Genomic DNA, 14,634 nt, shown 5'->3' on the forward strand with positions numbered 1-14,634 from the left:
TTTCCTGGAGGGGAAAAACAGAAGTACCTGGAGTAGCCATGAGGAACAAATGTTTTTGTCAGGTACTCCTCTGGCTAGTATTGTTTGAAGGAATTTCCTTCTGAAGTCCTGTCAGCACGGCGGTGCTGCTTTGCCGGTGTCCCTGGAGTGAGTGGAACTCTGGAATCCTTCCTCTGATATTTCTGTTAGCTTCCATCCGCTGTCTGCATCCTCCATGCAGCATTGGCACCGGAAGGGCGCTCCTGGCCCGCTCCCCGGTGGCCTCAGCCAGCAGTCTGCAGGATCTTCACGCAGGTGGCAGGCCTGAGCCCAGAAAAGAGGCTTCGACAGGGCCAGACACAGCTCTGTGTGCGGGGACCCCATCCCCTGCTTCCTCAATGCCTCAACCCCAGGAGGCTCCCCGACCCCGCCTGGGAGAACGCCTTACGGGGCCCGGATTTTGTAATTGTAATTGTAATCATGCCTTACAATACTATATAGTTTCCTAACAGTTTTATCTTTGGCTTCTGTCCGCCTCTTCCTCCCCGCCCCCACCCCGCCGCCTAAGTGGATGAAGGGGCAGCAGATAGATTTTCTACATTTTTGTGTTTCCCCTGTTACAAAACATAATGCTTGAAATTGAAAACTGATCCTTTTTGGAATTCTTAGGAAAATGTATTCTTCATTGATTAAAAAGTGTGGCAGGAACAGCCATGCTTCCTTTCAGCGCCCGCCTGCTTGGTGGCCGAGGCAGCCCAAGCACTTGGCTTTGGTGGGTGTGTGCCGGTGTCCCAGCGCCCTTAGAAGCGGACACCTCACCTGTCCTTCCCCCACCCCTGCTGTCATAGGCAGCCCGCCTGTGGCGGCTTATCACAGCATCTCCCTGAGGCCCTGGCTGTGGTTCCAGTGCGGAGGGTGGTGAGGCCAAGCCCCTGCTAAGAGCAGCTCTCACAAGCTGTGATCTGTTTTGAGCTCGTGACCATCCCCACGAAGGATCTTGCCTATGAAAATGCCTCAACCCCATTGGTTGTCTGGGAGACATCAAAAAATGAGTTTTAGTCTGATTCAAAAGAAGAAATGCGTAACCCTTGACCCAGTCCGGTGACTCGCCCATTGGAGGGGAAAACAGGACATTCCTTGGGAGAATTTATCAGAACCTCGTGGGGGGACGTGAAGTTTGGAGAGGCTCGTTAACTGCTGTGATGGAATTTTTACATAAACATTTTTAACAGATCAGCATATAAAGTTTCACAGTATCTTTATTGGACACTTAGGAAGAAAACTTTCATTAAAAAGAGGCATGGTTTTACAGAAATGGGGATTGGAAAACTGCTCCTGTGCTCAGTAGATATCTTTGATTTAATAATAATAATAATAATGGCCCTTCTCTTCCCTCTAGCTCAGCCCTCTCCTCCTGCTACAGCCGAGTGTACCAGAGTCTCGCCAATCTCATCCGCTGGTCTGACCAAGTGATGCTGGAAGGTGTGAATTCAGAAGACAAAGAGATGGTGACGACTGTGAAAGGGGTCATCAAGGCTGTGCTGGACGGAGTGAAGGTACGGGCAGGATTCCTCAGGTCTGGCCAGGGCCTTCAGACAGCCCGCTGGCCACGCTGTGTTACACCCTCGGGCGTCACTCTGCTCGCAGGCGTCTGGAGTGCTTGTCCTGAGAGCCGGAGAGGCTGCCAGAAGCAGTCCGCTCCTCTGAGCGTCGTGTTAGGGCTTCAGCGAGTCTGGCCCCGGCTCAGCTCCGACAGGGCCTGCGCGCCAGCCAGCCAGAACCCAGTGCAGGTGATGCTGTCTGCACTGCTAGCGGGCTCCCAGCATGCCATCGCTCCTTTGTCCTGTGCTGGGAACATCTGAGATCCCTGGCCTGTGTCTTTGCTATCCCAAGAAGTCAGAAACCACAGGCTAGGAAATGACAAGTCGTAGTGAGGGTGGGAAGCCGAGACCACGGAAGGTCTGGGACCAGAGGGTGAGTCCTGGGGGATGAGGAGCACTGAATCGGATGAGGCCCCGGCGTCAGGGCTCGGGCTGTGGGCCGCAGGAGGGCACATCATGCCTTGGGTAATGAGAATCAGCCTGGAGACCTGGTAGCGTTAGAGTCCCAAGTTCCCCATTTACTAGTTTCTGAACTCCAACAATTATCCCAGCTGCTCTGTACGCTAGGTGGGACGTCAGCAGCGTGCAGGGCTGAAGGACAGAGGCGTGGCTGGCCCAGTGCCTGCACACCCTGAGCTCCTGGGCCCCGGCACCCCTGTCTGTGACTAAGTCTACAGACCCTGAAGCGCTCGCCCCAGTCAACACTCCTTCCCCTGAAGTGGGCTCTCGGATTCCTAAAGCCTACTCACACGCTGGAGAGAACAAGGACTCCAAAGGGTCTAAATGAGAGAAGACTGAGCAAGCATTGCTTAGCATTACAGCATGTTCTGGAATGAACACTCTTGGGCCTCCCACACCCACAGCAGTGCAGTAGGAACGGATGTCCCTGCTCGGGATGCACATCGTTCAGAGGGCGTCTGAGTGGATGACATCATCCTCCGGTAGCTCCCGTGTGCTCATCATTCCAGAACCTCACTCGGTCCAACAGGCCCAGCTTTGGCCAGTGAGACGTAAGGGCGTCACACGTGGCCGCCCATTCCATGCTCTGGGCAGCTCCCTGTGGTCAGGAGGGCAGAGCAGCACCTGTTCACCCTCCATCAACAGTCATATGGTTCTGCCTCCCCCGCTCGGGCTGTTCCTGTCTGGACTGATGGAAATTACTGAAAATGAATTTTCAGGTGACATTGCTAAGGTTTCTGCCTACCAAATTGATTCCTGTGAGATATTTAAGACGAATTGGAACAGCCAGAGCAGAGGAGATGGACTTTCTGTGCGCAAAGCTCTGATAGTCCCAAGCAGGTTTCCTCTGCGTGTTCCGCACATCGAGCAGGGGACGTGCATGCCTGGCAGAAAATTGCTTCTTGTTTTTCAAAGTGATGGGGAGGTGTGGGAGGAGAGAGAGAAAAAGAATGAAACTATTTAAACCCAAAACTATTTGAGCCAGAACGAAGATGCTCTCGATAAGGAAGTCTGCTTGCATTTATTCATGAAGCATTTAACGAGACCCTTCTATGGGCCAGGGGTTGTGTTAGGTGGAGGCATTTGTTGGTGGGCAAGGCCAGCACTGGCCGGAGCCTTTTGGAGCCTGCACGAAGGCCTCCGAGACCAGCAGCACACGGCAAAGTGCTGCAGAGGAGAGCTGGAGCGTGGTGTCCCCAGCCTGTAGGGACGGCCGGCCTTCTCAGGGCCGTCAGACACGTGCCCCAGGAGCCCGGCCAGTGCCTGAGGGGAGGCCAGCAGGCGGACTGTGGCCACCGGAAGCCAAGGAGGTGCAGACCTCATGTGGTTTTCATATGTCAGCCCTACTTGATGGTCTTGGGACACTGCTCGTACAGCCCTGCAAGGTAGGACAGGTGTGGCAGCTGAGGCCCAGGCAGACAGTCGGTCGACCCAGGAAGATGACGACCTGCCTCCAGGCCTCCCGGGCCCCTCTGCCCTGTGCCCTGGTGTCACCCTCCCCGCCTCCCCCAAAGTCGGAGGTTCTCAGCTCAGCCACGTGGTTCTCTGGCGTCCAGCCCTCTCCTGGTCCCCGTCAGCCCTGGGATACCTTATAAGCCCATGTCCTGGTGAGAGAGAGAGCACGACTTGGCTGGGAGGACAGGGCTGTGCAGGCATGCTGTCATCCACTTGGAGGAGAAGTGTTGGCACGTTCCTTCAGACTGACTCACCGTCTTTCAAGTAACTCATTCAGTGGTTGCAGATTTTTTTCTTTTGAAGGATTAGAAGGGTAGTGTTGTTTAAGAACCCCTGTAAGCAGTGTACCTGTGGGCAGGCCACTTTCAAGATGCTGCTGCTGCTGAATGTCTGAGGACACACAAAGTGAGGGTGTGTGTATAAAATACCTGGTCAGGGCTGAGAGTCCAGTTAAGCACAGGGCCGGGAGTGTTTGCGGTGGTAATTTCCAGAACAGCTCGCGCTGGCCAAGCCTAGACAGTGACGATGGCTCTTTCCCAGGTCAGCTCCGCAGTCGGACTGCTCTCCTCGGGGGTCTGGCTCAGGGAGGACGAATTGTCTGAGGGCAGGAGACAGCCTCGCTTTCTCTAGGAGCCACTCCCAGCCCGAGGCCTGGCTGCTGAGGGGTCAGGGATGCCCCAGTTTGACCCTTTGGAGCCGGTGTTCCACGCCCCCACTTGGCGGGTTGGATTTCATTCCTCACACTTGGGGCCGCTTTGCCTCCTTCCGTGCCTCTAGGAGTGCCAAAGCTTGCTTGTCTCCCATATTCATCCAAGCTGCTTTCCCTACACACACACACTCGCTCCCACACTTTCACACACACACTCACACACTCTCACACGCCCACTCACACTCGCACACACTCTCTCACACACACACACACACTCACATACATAGAGCAAGTTTTATCATTAAACAGAAAGCCTGGATCAGGTAAGGCACCCACATTCGCTGTGGCAGTCCCTGGCCTGGTACTTGGATCCGGCCTGTTGCCAATAGAGACCCTGGCAGCCAGCAGGTGATGTGACTTACCAGGAGAGGCAGAGAGGCAGAGCTGCCATCCACCAGGTTACTCCCCGGTGCCCATCGTGGCCAGGACCGAAGCCAGAAGCCAGGGTGGCAGAACCCAATTAATAGAACAATGACTGCTACCGCCCAGGGTTTATGTTAGAAGGTGGGAGTCAGGAGCTAGAACCAGACATCAGGTAATCCAATGTGGGCTGCAGGCATTTTAACCACCCAACTGAACCCTTCTTTTACAGAGAAATCTCTTTTTGCCTCCATGGGAGAACGCCCCAGTAGGGTTGGGCACCTTTGATAGCACTGTGCAGTGTCAGTCCCAGCCACCCCAGCCCACCTCACCTGCTGACTTATGTCTTGTGTACTTCATGGCCAGACAAGGGCATCTGTAGAACTCAGAAAAACTAACGATAGAGGAAGAGCTGTGTCAAGATCCGTAGCCACATGCTTCCCTAGGCTCTGGGACCCACCCCCAGGACATTCACAGAGCCAGACAGGACGTGAGCTGCAGGGTGAGGTCATGGGGTGTTGACTGTGTGCTGCCATGGAAATGCAATGCTCTTGCATGGGAGCCCACAGGCCACCTCCCATGACGTTGTGTCCCTAGGGACTTCATGGCCTACATCTCAGGACACTACCACTGCCTGTAGTCACAACACAGGCTGCTCTTGCCCAGCCAGGACGTGTCCTCTGTCCCAGGCTTGGGGCTGCAGCTCAGCATCAGGGACAAAGTGGCAAGAAGGACAGTGCCGGACTTGTTCTGGAGCACCAGAGGTGTACTGTAACTTGCCCTTTAAGCCCTTCTGTCACTATGATCATTCAGGATTTATAAAACGAGCATAGAAATAAAGCTCACAGATTATTGAAGAAAACTTCTGAATATCATTTTTGGTGTTTGAAAATGTATTTTCAGCATCCTGGTTGCTGGTCAAGTTTACAGTCAGTGCCTATAGACCTAGTCAAAAAGCCCTGGCATCCCTCTCAGAGATGCCACATTTAGTAGGAGATTCTGGGCTCGCACCACCTTGCAAATGGTCACCTGCCAGTGAGATTAGAGTGCAAACACAGTAGCCAGGCATGTGCACATTTTAAGGGCTCTCCCCTGTCTGACAGCCAAAGCAAGTTGAGATGAAAGGCCTCTGTGTGGGCAGGAAGGTGGTGAGTAACCGAGCGACCGCCCCTTTTGCACATCCAGCCTCCCGGCTCAGGCCAGCCAGCCAACAGAGGGAAGGTTGTCTTTGAATCCAGGCAGTTCACTTGCACATGTGTGCCTGTCATTCCGACATTCTTGTGCCATCGTTCATTAGTTGCAATCACAGCTGCCCTTCCAGAAGGATGACAATCTAATTATAACTGTTCATGCATCAACGAAGACTCGGTGAATGTTTGCCTACCCTAGGTGCCTGCAAGCAGACTTGCGTCCTCTAGCCCCATTTGTAAGGCCGAGGAGCCTCAAGTAGGGCTTCCGTGTGCTTGCTTCCAGGGGGAGCTGCCTCTGCTACCTTCCTCGGGGCAGTGGGGTGCGGGGGAGCCCTCCACATGTAACTGCGCCTCCTGATGAGAGAGACCTCATCACACTGTCCTGTCCTGATGGTGACCAGCTGCTGGGTAGCCATTTCTTCAACATGACATTCTAAACTTTTAATTTTTTTTTTTTAATTTGAAAGACACCGAGATTGCCCATCTGCTAATCTCCCTCCCCAAATCCTACAACAAGGCTGGGCCAGACAGGAGCCAGGAGGCCATCCAGGCCTCCCATGTGAGTGGCAGGCACCCAAGCACCCGGGCCATCATCTGCTGTCTTCCAGACCCCTTAACAGGAAGCTGGATCAGAGTCACAGCAGCCTGGGGTTCAGTCCCAGGCACCCCAACGTGGACTTCTGGCATCTTACGTAGCAGCTTCCCCGGTTATGCTGCAACACCTACTTCATGTATATACCTTTCCTTTTAGCAGTGGTTCTGTTTATTTCAGAACGAATGTTTATTTTCAAAATTTTCAAAAATACAAAAAAAAAAAAAGACAGATATTTCATAGCCCAATTTTTTTCCTGTTATGCATACTCTCAATTTGATTTTGTTTCCAAAACATGCAGTATACTTGTATGCCAGCACACTTTCTGTGGCTTTTCCTATGTGTATGTGTGGATAGTGTCTGCTCCACTGTATCACACATTCTTGTTGTGACTTTGCAGTCGCAATATGCTCTATTGTTTGAGTCTGTGGTTATTCGTTTTGGACTATTGAATAGTCTTACCTGTTTTGCATAATGCTGTGATGATCATTTTTTGTGGCTTAAGGTTGTAAAGCCTCTGTTTATTTGAGAGGCATAGAGGCAGAGGAAGATTTTCAGCCTGCTTCTTTACGTCTCATTTCCCACAACAGCCAAGACTGGACTGACCAGAAACTAGAGTCAGAGAACCCAAACCTGGTCTCCTCCAAGAATGGCAGGAGCCCAATTCCATGGAGCCGCACTGCTGCCTCCTGGGGTGCGCGTTGGCAGGAAGCTGGGAGCCGGATCCTAGATCCTGTGTGTGGGCTGCAGGCATGGCAACCACCGAGTGCAGCAGCAGCCCCGTGTGCCTGCTGTTTGGATGCATATCCAAGCCGCTTCTGCTGGGCAGAGTTCTCACAGTGCAGACATTGAAGGTGTTTGTCTTGTACCATTGCCGTCCTTGACCTCCGGCCTGGGCTTCTGTGGGTCCCTCCTAGAATGAATGACCTCTCATTTTCATCTCCGAGTTTCTCTCTTGGGTTGGGCTGCTTGTAGTTTTGAGTCTTGTAAAGAACCCTTGCTCCGGGAAGGGTGTTAATGCTTTGCCGTCCTTGCTGGTGGGCTGCAGGTGTTATCTGTGATTTTGGAGAGACTTTGGGGTTTCCAGCTGGGGAGATGTTGTTGTTATGTGTGAGTCTGGAGAGGTTTTGGGGTTTCCAGCTGGGGAGACATTCTGGTGTTCCCCACTTGCATCCTGCAGCTGCACACCTAGAGGTTCCTGCGGGAAGCCTGAAGCCTCTCCTGAAGCGCTGGTGCAGCCCGTGTGTCTGTCACGTGAATGGGTCATCCCTCCAGGGCACACTCCATGGTGGAGAGGGACGCACATGGGTGGCTGTTCGTGCTGGGAAGAAGATGGACAAGATGGGCAGGCCCTTTAAGACACAAAGCCACTGGGTGGTTGCCAAGGGTTGGGAGGGGGAGGGGTGTACGATGCACACAGGGTGTGTGAGGTGATAAAAAGGCCTGAAATTATGTTGAATATTATAAAGCTATGAATAGACTAAAAGCTGTTAAATTGTACACTTCAAATAAGTCCGTTTTACAGCAGAGAATCGTGTCCATAAAGTTGTGTAAAGAGACAAATGGACACAAAAGTGTACAAATCGAATGATTCCATTTATGCTGATCTCAAAAACCGACAAGAGTAACCCAGGATGAGAGAAGCAATTAAGCAGGGGCCCATGTTGTGGCGCAGGTACCAGTCCGAGTCCAGCTGCCCCGCTCCTGACCCAGCTTCCTGTGACCCAAGTGCTTGTCTCGCACGGGGGAGACTCGGGTGGAGTTCTTGGCTCCTGGTTTCAGCCTGCCCAGGCCTGGCTGTTGTGACCATTTGAGAAGTGAGCCCATAGATAGAATGCTGTCACTCTGCCTTTCAAATAAATGAATAAATCTTAAAAAAAAATGTTGGAGATGAACAGTATTTATTTTTTGAGCATTGCTTATACAGTTAATGTAGTTGTCAAAATTTTTCAAACTGGGGGAAATGCATGCTAACTGGGGGGGAAAACAGGACAGACCCCGGCCTCTTCCATTTGGTTATGATTTGAAAAATGCCTTTTTTTCTATTATAATATTCTAAAATTAGTCCTCTCTTAGGTGTTGTGCTCACAGGTCACCTGGGGCCAGCTTGTACTGGGAAGCCGCCCGGAGCTGCAGACTGGGGCCTTTGGGCATTGTCGTGCACGGAACGTACCGGCTTTAGAGAACTGAAAACGTCATCCTTTCCCCACAAACAGGAAACCTGGTCTCCTGAGGACTTAGCATGTGTGCTAGACTTGGTCATCTTGAGACAGTGGGTTCGCCATTTCCCCTCTCAAGAGGAAGTTCCTTCATGCTTTTGAAACTCAGCGTCGTGCTGCAAAGATATTTCTGGAGGGCGTGGAGCATTTGGGGCAGCTGCGCAGCTGGCTTCGGGCTAGCCATGCTTGCAGTCTCGCTGCAGGAGCAGTGTGCAGGCACACGGGAGCAGCAGCTGACCTTATAGCGAAAGCCCGGTGGGACGTGCTGGACTCACGCTCTTTGTCTCGTGTCGGTGCAGGAGCTGGTCAGGCTGACCGTGGAGAAGCAGGGGCGGCCGTCTCCAACAAGCCCCGTGAAGCCCAGTGCCCCGGCCGGCAAGCCTGATGGGTGAGTGCTGAGCGAGCCCTGGCCGTGGCCGTGTTCCAGGCAGAGCCAGCTTTGGCAGAAGGCAGGAGCCAAGGCCTCATGTTCCTGTCTCGGTGCTGAGCTCTGAACGTGCACTGGTTGGTTTAAAGTCCGAGTGTCTCACACACGCTCTGCAGTGTTGCCTCACCCATCTCAAGTTTGACATCCCACACGGCCAGTCTAAGTACTGTGTGTGTCCCACGTGGGAGACCGGATGAAGCTGCTGGCTTCCCCTGGAGAGTGAATCAGCAGATGAAAGATGGACGAGCCCTTTCTCTGCCTCGTCGTGTGTGTGTGTGTGTGTGTGTGTGTGTGTGTGTGTGTGTCGTGGCGTGTGTCTGAGTGGCACACACCATGACCTTTCTGAGCAGCCTCACGAGAGCCTGGATTTCTGGATTTGGCACATTTGACTTGAACACTGTGGAGGCTTTTTTTTTTTTTTATGTATGTATTGACTTGAAAGCCAGAAGTCTTCCATCTGTGGGTTTGCTCACCCAATCACAGCAGCCAGGGCTAGATCAGGCTGAAGCTAGGAGCCCGGAGCTGCATCTGGGGCTCCCCAACGGGTTGCAAGGGCCCAAGTACTCTGGCTGTGTTCCGCTGTCTTCCATGGCACATTGCCAGGGAGCTAGACCGTAGGCAGAGCACTTGGGACTTTTGTGCGAGATGCCAGCGTGGCATGCTGCGGCTTAGCTCACTGTGCCCAGTGCTGGCCCCACTTTGATCCTTTTTTCTAAAAGGCTGTTTATTTATCTGAAAGACAGAATTAGAGCCCGGCATGATGGCCTAGTGGATCCTGTATGGGCACCAGTTCTAATCCCAACAGCTCCACTTCCCATCCAGCCTCCCTGCTTGTGACCTGGGAAAGCAGCAAGTAAAATCTTTAAAAAAAAAAAAAAAAAGAATTAAAGAGAGAGACAGACAGATTTTCTATCAGCTGGTTCGCTCCCAAAATGGCAGCAACAGCAGGAGCTGAGCCAGTCGAAAGCCAGGAGCCAGGATCTCCCATGTGGATGGAAGGGCCCAGGCATTGGGTCATCTCCCACTGCTTTCCTGGCGAATTAGCAGGGTGCCAAGTCAGAAATGGAACAGCCAGGATTTGAACCTTTACCCAAATGCAGCTGCTGGCAGTGCCGGAGCCAGTGGCTTTGCCCTTCACACTCAGTGCTGGCCTTCACATCTGCTCTCATGTTTATTTTTATCAAGAGCGTAAAGCTGGGGCAACATGGAACATTTTAAAGCCTTGCATCATTTCTGCTACAAATCCTTGGTAAAAATATGGAATGCTAATTTGGAGCGTTTGGGGGGACTTTAAATCATCCAGGGTAAGAATTCCTCTTCCAGGGCCCAGTGCCATCACTCAGTTGACTAATCCTCCCCCTACAAGCACTAGGATCTCTTATGGGCACTGGTTCATGTCTCAGCTGCTCCAGTTTCCCTCCAGCTCCCTGCTTATGGCCTGGGAAAGCAGTAGAGAATGGCCCAAATCCATTGGGCCCTGCACCCACATGGGAGACCTGGAAGAGGCTCCTGGCTCCTGGCTTCAGATTGGCTCAGTACAGCTGTTGAGGCCACTTGGGGAGTGAGCCAGTGGATAGAAGATCTTTCTGTCTCTTTCTCTGTGGATATCTGCCTTTCCAATGAAGATGAATAAATCTTTTAAAAGAATTGCTTTTCAGACAAGGAGCTGTAGCAGAGACTGGAGACTGCTAAGCTCCTGTGCTTGGCAATGACAGACCTGTGAGACTGGGGGCCTGCACTGTGGCCCTGAAGCCTCATAGCCAAGTGCTGGTTTGAGTCTCAGCTGCTCCGCTTCTGCTCCAGCTCCCTGCTGATGCACCTGGGAAAGCAACAAAAAGTGGTCCAAGTGCTTGGGTCCCTGCTGACCCTGTGGGAGATGGGCTCCTGGCTCTGGCCTGGACCAGCTCCAATCATCGTAGCAATTTAAAAAGTGAACCATCAAATGAAAGATATAGATATGCATATCTTTTGCTCTGCCTCACAGAAACGGCAGCAACAATAAATTCAAAAAATTTTTAAAAAGACGTGAAATCCCTCCGCCAGGCTCCCATGCTTGCCCCGCACAGCTCCCTTGCCTGATGCAGTTCTCGCTGTCCGAGAAGCTGCATGCTCTGCTCCTCTCCGACCCCCGTAACGCCGAGTCCTCTCCCCTTCTGCAGCCAAGCCGAGCTGCCCCTGACGGACCGAGAACTGGAGATTCTCAACAAGACGAGTGGGGGGCCGCAGTCAGCTGAGCTGCTCCCAGACTCCATGGACGAAGAGGCCGCGCCCCCCAAGCCCCCCTTACCGGGCATTCGGGTGGTTGACAGGTAAGTCTTCCTTCGTGGCTAGCACCCTCGGGGGTGACCTAACGTGAGGGACGACGGATGGAGTGGGCAGAACTGTCTCCGGCTGCCTGCCTCTCAGGAGAGGATTTCTGAGGGCGCCCTGAGCCTGGCGCGAGCCCCTGCCACGCGCTCCTGGCACCTGTGATGGATCAGGAGAAGGGAGGGTGGTGCGACTTGCCCTTCCAATATTCAGGCTTTGCTTCAGTGGGAGACGCGGAGGGTTGGGCTGAGAGCCCGAGCCCCCCAACCCGCTGGCGGCTGAGCGCTCTGGTCCGCCTCCTGGGCTTCACCTGGGCCTGTCTGTTTCAGTCCACCAGCACTGCCTCCCAAGAAAAGACAGTCGGCTCCCTCCCCAACCCGCGTGGCCGTGGTCGCCCCCATGAGTCGAGCTACCAGCGGCTCCAGTTTGCCTGTTGGAATCAATAGGCAGGTAATTCAACCCAGTTCCCCATGGGAGAGGCCCCGTGGGTGTGGGATCAGAAGTTTGTCTCCTAAAGCTGAAAGAAACACAGTGTTTTGGAGATCTTCAGGAAGAGGGAGATGGCATCTCCCTCGGCGTTCTCTCTGATGTGCTGGGGATCCCTGTGGAGCAGGTCCAGGGCCTCCCCAGCCGCACCCTCCTGCCAGCCTGCTCTCCAACACAGCAGCGCCCCGAGCCCGCTGGCCCTCGGGGATGACCTCGTTCCCGGTCCCTGACAGGCTGGTTTTGCTTTTCCCACATAAGGATTTCGACGTTGACTGTTACGCACAGAGGCGGCTCTCCGGAGGCAGCCACTCCTACGGGGGCGAGTCGCCCCGCCTCTCCCCCTGCAGCAGCATGGGCAAGCTCAGCAAGTCGGATGAGCAGCTCTCGTCTCTGGACAGGGACAGCGGCCAGTGCTCCCGGAACACAAGCTGTGAAACACTAGGTGGGTGCGGGGGTGGGGAGAGCAGCATCCGCCGCTCAGGTGGGATGACAGGAAACCACACCGTGCGATGCTCAGCGTCTGTGTGTCCTGGACTCTGCCAGGACCAAGAGCTGTCTGCGCACAGAGCTGGGTCGGGGCTGGGAGTGTGCCCTGGGGCCACACAGAGCTGCAGAAAGGGCATTCAACTGCGCATGTCAAGTGAGAAATTGAGCCAGTCTCACTTCCAGTGCTGCGTCCTAAGAGCCCAATGAGCTTTCTGTCTGCAGGACTGGGAGGGCCCTTAAACGGCAAGCACCGGAATTAGCATGGCAGGGATCAGACAAGCTGTGATACACTGCTTTGGGGAGGATAATCCCAGTGCTACTAAAAATCACAACATGTTGACAACTAGGAAGAAAACCCAAGACCATTGACATGGTACTTACTCATTTGGGTTTCAGAATGAGAGGAGGTTAGATCTGGGGTGAGGGAGTTATGGAATAGAATAGAAGGATTACAGGATTGTGGGTAATTTTTATTTTCTTGATGAAGTTTGCCGTCTTCCTGTTGTAGCCCTGTGTTCTTATGGGAGATGTTTTTGTTGTTCAGGGGTTTTGTTTTGGTTTGTGTTTTCTTTGCTTTTTGTTTTGTGTTGTTGTTGTTTTTAAGGATTTATTTTTCTTGGAAAGGCAGATACACAGAGAGAACTATATAGAACGAAAAAGATCTTCCATCCGCTGGTTCACTCCCCAAGTAGCCACAATGGCCAGAGCTGAGCTGATCCAAAGCCAGGAGCCAGGAGACTCCTCTGGGTCTCCCACTTGGGTACAGGGTCCCAAGGCTTTGGGCCATGCTCAACTGCTTTCCCAGGCCACAGGCAGAGAGCTGGATGGAAAGCAGGGCAGCCAGGACACAAACTGGTGCCCATATGGGATCCCAGCACATGTAAGGCAAGGATTTAGCTACCAGGCTACCATGCTGGGCTCTTTTATTTAATTTTTATTTTATTTGAACAGTAGGGAGAGACAGAGACAGATGTTCTATCCATTGGTTCTCTCCCCACGTGCCAACATCCGCTGCGAGCCAGGCCAGGAGCTCAGGATCCTGTGCAGGTCTCCCACGTGGGTGGCAGGGCCCAAGCTGTCCCGTGCTACCTGCCGGCACATACAGTGTCAGAAAACTGGAATCTAAAGTGGAGCCGGGACGCAAGCAGTGAGCTGGAGGGGAAGTGGAGCTGCCGGGATTAGAACTGGCGTCCATATGGGATCCCGGGCGTTCAAGTGAGGACTTTAGCCGCTGAGGCCACGCCGCCGGGCCTCCGCTATTTTCTTAAATTAGAAATAAGAAAGGAAGGTTCAATGAGTACTACAGCATTCAGCTGTGTCCCCATCGGTTTTACTTGTTAAGCAGACAGAACAAAGATTCTCAGAGAAAGTGGGAGCCCGTGTGGATGAGCTGGAGCTGCCTGTCCACGCCCGTGCCGTGCGGGCGGGCGCCCTGCCGTCTGCGGGGCCTTGTGCTGACGCGTGCTTCTCCCGTGTGGCTGCAGATCATTACGACCCTGACTACGAATTCCTCCAGCAAGACCTCTCGAACGCAGACCAGATACCTCAGCAAGCGGCCTGTCACCTTAGCCCGCTGCCGGAGTCCCTGGGGGAGTCGGGACCTTCGTTTCTTGGCCGTCCTTTCCAGCTGTCGCTCAGCAGCTGTCCCCAGACTGAGGGCCAGCAGACGGACACGCCGCCCGCTCTGCCCGAGAAGAAGCGGCGGAGCGCGTCCTCGCAGACCACGGACAGCTCGGGCTGCAGGGTGTCCTATGAGCGGCACCCCTCGCAGTATGACAACCTCTCGGAGGACGACCTGCAGAACCCGGCCGCTGGCCAGCCCGCCCCCTACACGCCCTTCGCTGCTATCCTCCCCTTCGCGCAAGGGGCTCCCTCGGCTCCTGTTGAATTTGTGGGTGATTTCACTGCTCCCGAATCTACGAGTGACCCAGAGAAGCCACCGCCTCTACCAGAGAAGAAAAACAAACACAGTAAGCCTTTGTGGGGCTGCCGCAGCCGGTGTGCGTGTGACCCGACGTGGTGGGCGCTGGCCGTGAGCCTTGGCCGGAAGCCAAGTCGGTGGCCTCATTGTTTCAGAGCAGGCAGCACCACAGCTGTGTGGACCGCAGGGGAACCCTGCCTTCACGGAACTCAAGGGCATCTCCCTTCATGTGGCAGTTGCTTGGCCTGCTGGTCTGCACACACATGGCCGCGAGGGCATGCGTGTGGGAGAGGACAGGCCAGCCCCGCAGTGTCACCTGTGGGAACGGGGTTAGGGGGCATCTGCATGGACACAGTCTGCTGAGCCCTAGCCAGTTGTCCATTGTCCAGGTCTGAGCCCGGGCACAGTGCCCTCACAGGCTGACTCCTGGCAGGAGGCATGAG

At 53.9% G+C, this 14,634-nt stretch overlaps 1 protein-coding gene across 6 annotated transcripts in view; it reads left to right on the forward strand.

Moving 5' to 3' along the window:
• RAPGEF1 (Rap guanine nucleotide exchange factor 1) overlaps positions 1-14,634 on the forward strand; it is a 110,119-nt gene that overhangs the window by 65,822 nt on the left and 29,663 nt on the right. For all 6 annotated transcript variants that reach the window (XM_040963743.1, XM_040963744.1, XM_040963747.1 and 3 more), the window contains 6 exons: positions 1,379-1,535; positions 8,864-8,952; positions 11,151-11,300; positions 11,628-11,748; positions 12,043-12,226; positions 13,755-14,240. In XM_040963743.1, the coding sequence (XP_040819677.1) occupies positions 1,379-1,535; positions 8,864-8,952; positions 11,151-11,300; positions 11,628-11,748; positions 12,043-12,226; positions 13,755-14,240 (1,187 nt within the window). The remainder of the gene's footprint in view (positions 1-1,378; positions 1,536-8,863; positions 8,953-11,150; positions 11,301-11,627; positions 11,749-12,042; positions 12,227-13,754; positions 14,241-14,634) is intronic.

Source organism: Ochotona curzoniae, unplaced genomic scaffold, assembly GCF_017591425.1.
Source record: "Ochotona curzoniae isolate NIBS_2020 unplaced genomic scaffold, NIBS_Ocur_1.0 scaffold_3208, whole genome shotgun sequence".
NCBI classification, from domain to species: Eukaryota; Metazoa; Chordata; class Mammalia; order Lagomorpha; family Ochotonidae; genus Ochotona; species Ochotona curzoniae.